We start from the raw sequence: 9,746 nt of genomic DNA on the forward strand, positions 1-9,746 counted from the left end.
TTAAAATAGTTAGTGGTCATAGGGTGTATCTTTACCCCTGTTGTGTGGGCCATGGGGACCAGAGGCGATGGTAGCCCGACAATGAGGAATCATTTTCCAAAGGTCACCACCGCTCTTCTCTTCTGAACCTGTGCAGGGGCCAGTGCTATGAATTTTTCTCTTTTTTCAGCATTTCACCTTTTGTGCATTTCTACATTTTCATAACTGAATACTGTATACTGTGCATACATCATACACTGTAGTTATGTGACCAGCGCCTATGAATCCAGGAGGATACGTGCCTGAACGAGGTAAGTACGAGCCGTGCGCCCTCTTAGCCTCAGGGGGGAGGGTAGGGCACTTAGCGGGGTTAGTGCTAGGTTTTGGGGGGGTTAGTATTAGGCACTCCTAGGTGGGAGATAGGGTTAGGTACCCCCCGGGAGGGTTAGGTTTAGGGAGTAGTAAGGGGAGATTAGGGATTAGGGTTATACACCACATAGGGAGGCATAGGGTTAGGAGTGGGGGACAGGGGAGGTTAGCATACTTACCTGCCTCTGACGGGATCTTCATCCTGTCGGGCAGCTGCTGTCGGGATTTGAGCCGCCAGCATTTCAATCCCATTCCATACACTGCTCACACTCAGAAGAACAAGGCAGGTTCATTCTGAGCATCCTCACTCATGACCACCACAAAAGCACTGGTTTTGACAAAAATTGGTTAAATAGTAAGCGTGGCTTGTATTTATTAACAGCAGTCTACTGATCAGACCACAAATACTTGGACTGGATTAGTTACAGTACTGTAACTATTTTTTTCAAATGTCATCCAAAGTAGATCCAATTCACAATAAACATCTATGTTGTGTAGTATTTGTTTAGGTCTTTAAACTTTCCTACCTCTCACATTTTCAAGACCTGACATTCAGGGGTATTCAATATGGGTGCGATAACATCGTTTTTGCGTTAATATCGGAGGTATGACGTCATTATCGCAGGTTTTACTTTTACACCGTATTCAATTTCAAAGACTTATCGCAGTTTTGAAAAGTCTTTGATAAAAAACGGGGATAACTTTTCACCATTGAATAGGTGTCGAAAAAAAGTGCAGATTTGGGGTTTAGGGGTGCAGGCTTAATAAAAATAGCCTGCACCCCTGGGACTGACATTTAAAAAAGAACTGTGTCAAAAAAAATTAAAAAAATAATAGGGACACCCCAAAAAATTAATTTAAAAATTGGGGTGAAAAAAAAATGGGAAAAAATTGTTTAACAATAGGGAAATAGGTTCAGGGCTATTCTGCAAGTATGCGGCAGGTGTTTTCTAGAATAGAATTATAGCGGCAGGTGCACAAATGCAGAATTTTTTAAAACTTAATTTGGGGACATAAAAATATGCTAGTACCCATTTTCATGTACCCCAAATTTGATGGGACCACTTAAAAAAACAAAAAAAATAACCTAAGTGCTCTTCTGGATCACTTCTTCAATGTCGGAAAAAAACACCTGCTGCGGCTATTTAAATCCCCGACTTTCAATTAAAGGCTAAAACGGGGGTACCCATAGTGATCCCCCATGTTTTTACTACTTTAGGGGAGTCTTACAATTTTTTTAAGGAAAAATTCGTACCTTTACGCAAATCCAACTTCGGAGTTTCCCGTTTTCGTTAATTTTATATTGAATATGGGTATAAGCGGGAGCGCGCCCGATACTTTAACGCAGGTAAAAACTCTGATATGAAACGTTAACTTCGACAGTGAAGTTAACGTTTCATATTGAATACCCCTCATTGTGTGGTAATTATCTGTCACAAAACTCTATTTCCTCCTTCTGGGAAAAAACACTTTTCTGTGTTCAATTTTCAACCATTAAATACATTGAGGATTTTTGTATGTGTAGCATGAGGATCTTCCAGTGTCTTATCGAGGATAAGAACAAGGACTCATTATTTTATTTTTGTAACATTTTAGAGCACAACTGATTCTAAAGGCTGGTCCCAGTCCACACAATCTGGCTAAGGGTATAATAAATGTAGTTAGTTAAGCACTCCGCTCTGAGACAGGAATTTGCCACCATTAACTTGATGCATCCAATTTGGAAAATATTGTTGCTTCTTGAACGTTAGGAGGAAAGTGTTACAAGGTTAGATGTCTGACCTTTTCCCATATTAATGCTCTATTCACTTCTTAAGATCTATGAATATTTAAATGTTTCATCATAACTAGGACCAGTGGCACCTAACAAAGATTTGTCTCTGTAGTTTCCTCAGCAATGTCTTATTGTTTGAACTTCTTACAAAAATATTGATTTTGCCCTATTTATATTATAGATGAGAGTCCCGACTCCGTTATCTCCGTCAGGCTCAGATCCTAAAGCAAGGCAACTCATCATCTTCATGGCATCGGATCTCACGTGTTTTGAATTGCATATAAAAGTCCCTCCCTCGTGTTCTGGCGCCATTCCTTGCTGGAGATCCCACGTAGAGGGTGAGGGTAGGCAGGGCTCTTGATTGTAAAAAAAACAGGAAGTGGTAAGCAGCAGTTAAAGATTACTGCACACAGTGTATCTAAAACCTGTAAAGGCAGGGGCACTGCTTTGTGTTTGTTAAGGGCCAGGAATTGGCATTTGTGTTAAAAAAAGAAAAAAAATAATTCTTAGTAGGTGCTGTGCACCACTTTAATATCAGTGATGTGAGTCTTATACCCCTTTTACAACAGAGCAAAAACCTTGGTTTTTGCTGGGTCTACCTGGGTCGCAGCTCAGTGTAAAAGGGCCCCTGAAGAATAACCCAGGTCAAGTGACCCGGCAATCCAACCCAGTTAGCTACCAGGGTCGGCTCCAGGATGAACCTGGGTAATGGTGCAATGTAAACAGCACAACCCGGGTTATCTAACCTGAGTCATGCCTAAAATGAGCTGATTGGTGGCTGTGGAGCAGTCACCTCCCACTTTTTATGATCTCACAAGTTTAGCAGGGCAGACCCAGGTTCAGTGTGAACGGGGCTGACCTGAGAATAACGCAAATCGATGTTGCTGTGTAAACGGTGTCTCACCTGGGTCTGACCTGGGTTGGAACTAGGGATGTGCAGGCTCGGATAGGTTCGAGTTTGCACGTTGAGTTCGGATTTTTCCCTCCAAAAAAACGGAACTCAGAAAGAGGCAAAACGTCATCTTGCATGGACGAACATCATCATTCCTGGACTTTTGTCCAGGAATGATGATGTTCGTCCATGCAAGATGACGTTTTGCCTCTTTCTGAGTTCCGTTTTTTTGGAGGGAAAAATCCGAACTCAACGTGCAAACTCGAACCTATCCGAGCCTGCACATCCCTAGTTGGAACCATGTCTGAAAACCCAGGTCGGACCCGGGTTTTTGGTGGAAAAGAGGTATTAGTGTTGTGGTCATTTGTTAAAAAAATTGAAATAAAAAAATATTTTTTTTTTGTAAAATTTGTGTGTTCAAAACTTTAGGCAGCCAGGCAGTGGTACTGTGTTTACCAACAATAACGCCTAGTAGGTGTTGTGCCAACACGTTAATAATATAAATAGTCTGACTCGCAGTGTGAAGTTGATGTAATTTGTCCCCCAAGGATAATTCTATCTTGCACTACTTTTCTTTTCATTATCGGCTGTATTATTGGAGGGCATTGGGGATGGTCTTTTTTGCTTCGACAAACAATTTTATTGGTTTTTGCTCCAATACATTATTAATTAGCAACAAATTTTTAACCAGAAATATGTGGTGACTCAAAAAAAAAAAACTTCTCAGAATTATAGAGCAAATTTTGTATTATTCAATAATATGCACAAGATAAATTATTCACAGCAGTTAACAGAAATGCTTGCAAGTTTGGCGATCATGCATAAGCAGAAAATCTCTCTGCTTGTGGACTAGATTTAGGAGAAATATCATGGTATTATCCCATATTCAGAATCTCTGGTGCACCTCATCAATATATTACTGGAGTATGTTACCCAATTAGGAAGGAGGGGGGTGGGGGTGGTAGTATGGCCAGCAGGTCAGCCTTCTAATATTTGTGTAAGATAGACTGATTTGCAGTTTGCAGCTCTGCAGTCCAACTACTGTATTAATTTTCTTGACTTCTCTTTCAACCCTTGTGAGGAAACCTTGAATATTAACATTGTATTGTTTTATGGCCTTAAATTTAATTGTCTTAATCAATCAATTAGAATTATTAATCAATTAATTAATCAATCCTTTATCTGGCTTCAAATATATAAATACTACAGCTCCATTTCCCTGAGAGATCTCAGGCATCTGATATAGTTCTTGATTATTTAAAACATTCTTGGTTTCTGTGGGGTCGTATAGTTTATTAAACTGCCATCCTGTCTGCCACTGCTTTGTGCCAATGTTTCATAGATGTGCTAAAGTTTTTTTAAACTGCCTTGTGTTTCAGCCAGCCAGTCAGCTTTAGGTAGCTGAAGGCAGCATATGCCTGATGCTACATAAGACTCTGTATATGGGGGTTAGAGAAGCTCATTGGGTTTTCATGTCAATCTGCCTTATGATTGACAGGCCTAGGCTGGTTAAAACAGCCTATCACAGATTTGGTGGGGAGGGCTTAGCTCACATACTTAAAGAAGGGGAAGCAGTTTCTACTTCCTCTTTGTGACTTGCAAATTCAGAGTTAAGTGCATTTCATAGTTATCTCTGTCGGCCATATTGTTTTTTCAGACTCTCATTATTTAATGCTTTAATATTCCTTTTTTCATCCCTGACACTCAACACTACAATCTTCCTGCTATCTCTTCCTTTTTCCCGACTTTCTTCCCTGTCTACTCTTTTTCTATTTACAGTCTCTCACCATGTCTTTTCCCAGGCGTTCAGCCCCCCCCCCCCGCCCCCCCCCCCCCCTCTGTCCAGGCTGATCTTGCTTACCCACTATCAGCGTCCAGCCCCGCCCGCCCTCCACCTCCTTCCCGCATACCTGTTTTGGGCAGCGCGGGTTCGCGACCCCCCTTTGCCCAGTCATCCGTCCGCGGCGACAGCCGCGCTGTCCCCACGCCGGGCGCCTCCAGCAGCTCGGTCGCGCACGGCCCGCCGGCTCCCTCTTCTCCCCCCCGCCAGCCGCGCGTGCTGCCGGGCGCGGCAATTAATCCCGGCCAGCCTAACCCTGCTCTCTCGGCTCGCGGGTCACATGACCCCACCCCAGCCACGCCGGTTATCGGCGCCGCTTTCAGCGGGCTGCGCCCTCCCCCTCCAGCTCCCATGTTAGGCGCCCAGGCCCGGGCGCAGGTCCCCCATACACAGAACACACCAAGCAGTCTCCACAGACGATGAGGGAGACTGCTTGGCGGCTGTCCCCTATCAGGCCCCCCCACAGCTCAGGCCTCAGGAGGGCAGCCCACATGACGCGCTGCCCCCTACTCCTGATCCGCAGCCCCCCCTGCAGGCGAGCATTTCACCTGCTCTCACTGGTCTGGCCACGGTGCAGGCTCCTGCGCTTTCACAGGGCAGTTATGCTAATACCAGCTGCGCTCCAGCTGCAACTTCCGCAGTCGCACACCAGGCTTTCGTCCCTAACGCTCCCGCATTTTCGCCCGCAGTAGGTGTTGGTGCCCACCCTGGCCTTAGTGGGTCGGGTGTTCCACACACTTCACAGGTCACATCCCCATGGATGCATGCACCCATGCCAGCCTCCTTTTTGCACGCACCGCAACACTCAATGTTTCCGTATTGGCCCACATTCTACCAGCCTTTGGCGCAAGGGTCTGCTGCGACTGGTCCTTACCCCTCTTGGGCTCCTCCAGGTTGGGGGTCTGCTACGCCGCCAAGTTCTAACCAACCCCCTCTCATCGGCCCACACCCTGCTTCAGACGGCGGGTCGTTAAATATGATTGAGCAACCACAATCTGTAGGGACAGTTCCTGCTGCTAATACGACACACGGGGTTGGGCTTGTTGATACTGCCGCTCCTCTTTCTTTTACAGCCCCTTCCGAAAATCCAGAGAACAGAGTGGAGAACACGCTCAGGACCCCGCAGACCCCACAGATGCAAGTTTCAGATAAAGACGGAAGAGCTACGGCCGCGGTCGCCGGCGTTGGTGAGGAGGGTTGTGATGATATTGTACCTGGCAGCGATAGCTCAAGCACCAGCGATTCTAGTTCTACCTCAGGTTCACCTAAGAGGCCGCGCAAGCTCATGCGCATGCTAGAGCGGCACTTTAAAGGAAAGGACACAGGAGTAGGGGTTAAGCCAGCCAGGGCGCCAGCAGCCTCTGCGGCTTCGGAGGCCGATTTAGTACATTGCTCCAATACGGCTATCACTAGAGGAGTTAGGAAGCGTATTAAGGAGAAGATTAATAAAGGTCGCTATGTAGACACCTTTACAATTACGGAGTTAGGCAGGAAAGGCTTAGCGTCAGCTAAAGCCGCGGGGGGAATGGGCGAAGAAGCGTACCGTTCCTATGACAATTGGATGACTGGCATGCTGGTTTTCGGTGCTTGTTACCTAGAGACAAGGCCGGCAGAGCACATGAATGTACTTAGGTACATTCATCTCATTCATGGCATGCAGGTTAAGGCCCGCGGCACCACCTGGCGTTCCTACGATGAAGATTTTCGTAGGAAGCAGGACGGTAAAAAAACCATGGCTTTGGGTTTCAAGGACGTCGAAGTATGGCTCGACGTTACGCAGCAGCGAAAATTCGTGGGCGACAGCGCCCCGAAGTGTAAGAATCCGGTCGCAGGCAAATCGCAGGCCATTCCTTTCATTAAAGGGAAATGTTTTGCCTTTAACAGTGGACAATGCGACAGGGGTGCGAAGTGTCGTTTTCGTCACTCCTGTACTAGCTGCAGCAGAAACCACTCCGCCAAAGATTGCACTAAGACAGTCGGGTCTTCAAGCACCCCTCGCGGCGACAACGCCAAGTAGTCTGGAGTTGGCTCCGTCCCCGATTCGTTTGCCAGCGTTGAGCAGATGGTTAAGTTTTTACCCGGATAGGGCATCCGCAGAGTTTTTATTTCACGGTTTTTCATTCGGTTTTCGCATCCCGGTTGTAGCACCTGTTACAGCTGTAGCTTCTCGCAACCTGCGCTCGGCCAGAATGTACCCCGACGTGGTCAGAGAAAAAGTGGGTGCAGAACTGAGATTGGGGCGCATGGTCGGTCCTTTTTCTGAACCTCCCATTCCCAATTTATGCGTATCGCCACTGGGTGTAGTCCCCAAAAAGGTCACGGGTAAGTTCAGGCTCATACAACACTTGTCGTACCCTGTCGGCCGGTCTGTTAACGACGCCATCGAGCCTAACATTTGTAGTGTGAGTTACCAATCTTTTGACGAGGCACTACGGCTTGTTAGAAGTTTTGGGCTCGGGGCACTAATGGCGAAGGTGGATATCGAGTCTGCCTTCCGTTTGTTGCCATTACACCCCGAATCTTTCCGGCTGCTGGGTTTTAAGTTCGACGGCTCTTATTATGTGGATCGCTGTTTGCCTATGGGCTGCGCAGTCTCTTGCGCGTTCTTCGAGAAGTTTAGTACTTTTCTTCAATGGTGCATTCAGACGGGTTCCGGTCATGCAGGTATTACACATTACCTGGATGATTTTTTAGTTGTGGGACCAGCGGGTCATACCACGTGCGGCGATGTGCTTTTTTCAGTTAACTCATTGTTCCATACCCTTGGGGTGCCCATCGCGCATGAGAAAACAGAAGGTCCAGACACGTGCTTATCCTACCTGGGGATACAGATAGACACATCGGCCGGCTGTTGTCGCTTACCTGGGGACAAGGTTCAGCGGTTGGGAGAGCAGATTAGTCATTGCATAGCAGCAAATAAGGTTTCGTTACGGGAAGTGCAATCGTTGTTAGGGTTGTTGCATTTTTCATGCCGTGTGATACCAATTGGGAGAGTTTTGTGTAGGAAGCTGGAGAGGGCCACTTCGGGTATATCTTTACCCCATTACAAATTGCGACTGCCTAGGGAAATCAAGGACGATCTGACTTTGTGGTTGTCGTTCTTGGACAAGTTTAATGGAGTTAGGATTTGGCCCTCCCCGCCCGTCAATAGCAAGTGTCTCCAGCTGTTCACAGATGCGTCAGGGGCATTCGGTTTTGGCGCTTATTTTGATGGCGATTGGTGCGCCGAGCCTTGGCCGGAGGCTTGGCATGCCTCGGGTTTGACGGCTAATATGCTTCTATTGGAGCTTTTTCCAATAATTGTTGCCGTTGAGCTCTGGACCCACAAATTGAGTAATCGGAACATTGTGTTCTGGTGCGACAATTTGGGGGTTGTGCAAGCCATTAATAACCAAAAGTCGTCTTTCATGCCCGCTTTGCGCTTAGTCAGGCATTTGGTCCTCCGTTGTTTAGAGGAGAATATTGGTTTTAGGGCGTGCCACGTCCCGGGGACTGACAACTGTATAGCAGACGCATTGTCACGTTTCCAGTGGTTGAGGTTTAGGGGCTTAGCTCCTAAGGCGAGTTTGCAAGGTTTAATTTGTCCTCCTTCTGTGTGGCAGATTGTCGAGCCGGCATAGAAGGGCTGGCGACCATGGCATTAGCGCCGTCTACGCGTCGCGCATACCTTGCGGCCTGGAGGGATTGGGAGCACTTCCTCGGGTCAGAGGTTGCTTCAGGTAAGACAGAAGAGCAATGTCTTAGCGCTTTTGTATGGGGCTGTTACGAAGGAGGCAGATCCAGGCCGTCCACTAGCACGGCCCTAGCTGGGATTGCTTATTTTTCAAAACTATATGGCAGAACAGATCCAACTAAATCCTTTTTAGTTTCTAAAGCCATGAAAGGATGGGCTCGTTGCGACAAGCCCAAGGAGGATAGGAGGCGGCCCATTGACCTTTCGTTGTTGCGTTCGCTAGTCGATATAGTCACGACGGTAGCTGCGGATCCACACGAGGCAGCCCTGTTCCAGGTTGCTTTTTCAATGGCTTTTTACGGGGCCTTTAGAATCTGCGAGCTGGTTGCGTCATCCAAGGGATCGTTGGATTCTGGAATGTTAGCGGAGAATGTAGTCCTTAAGGCAGATTCCCTGTTGTGCAAAATTCACCGCTCAAAAACCGATCAGCTGGGCCGGGGACGATGGATCACCCTCAAGGAGCAGCCTCAGTCAACAGCGTGCCCCATTTCGTTGGCAGTTAAGTTTGCCAGTTTACGCCCCGACGGCTGTTCTCACTGGCTGGCGCATGCTAATGCCTCTCCCCTCACAAAATTTCAATTTTCAGCTGTATTTAAGCGTTGTTTACTGGCCTTAAAATTGGATACGTCTGCGTACGGCACTCATTCTTTTAGGATAGGGGCTGCCACGTGCGCTGCGGAGGAGGGCATGTCAGTTAGCAGCATTCAGTCGCTTGGCCGCTGGAAATCGTCCGCTTACAAGCGGTACATCCGGCCTACCACCAGCAGCTAGGAATGCGCTCCCTGCGGGGTTGACCCAGACTTTTACTCGTCACCATTGTGGGGGTGTGAAGGGATTTGGCCGAAAGTAATTTTTTTTTACCTCGGGGGAAAGAAAGAAAGAAATGAAAAATGAATGAATAAAGAAAGAAATGAAACAAAATAAAATGAATGAATAAAGAAAGAAATATAAAAATAAAAAATAAGAAAATAAAAAAATGAAAAAAAACAAAAAACAAAGAAATAACAAAGAATTTATACCCCCGAGGGTTTTTTTAGATGGTTTTACCTTCGCCTGGGTCGCCTGCTCCTTTCCTCATTATCGCGCTACCCCTCCTTTCCTCCCTTCCTTCCCTCGGCTGCCCAATTATGTTTCATATTGGTGTTGTTTGTTGTGAAAT

General features: G+C 46.8%; 1 protein-coding gene across 1 annotated transcript; it reads left to right on the forward strand.

Moving 5' to 3' along the window:
- Positions 1-259: 259 nt before the first annotated feature.
- Positions 260-9,358, forward strand: LOC148477554 (uncharacterized). Its single transcript, XM_088456560.1, has 4 exons — positions 260-290; positions 5,928-6,668; positions 6,739-8,355; positions 8,457-9,358. Exons 1-4 carry the CDS (start codon positions 260-262, stop codon positions 9,356-9,358), a joined length of 3,291 nt encoding a protein of 1,096 aa, XP_088312686.1.
- Positions 9,359-9,746: the final 388 nt, after the last annotated feature.

The sequence above is a fragment of the Taudactylus pleione genome, unplaced genomic scaffold (genome assembly GCF_031769625.1).
Source record: "Taudactylus pleione unplaced genomic scaffold, aTauple2 ptg000707l, whole genome shotgun sequence".
NCBI lineage: Eukaryota > Metazoa > Chordata > Amphibia > Anura > Myobatrachidae > Taudactylus > Taudactylus pleione.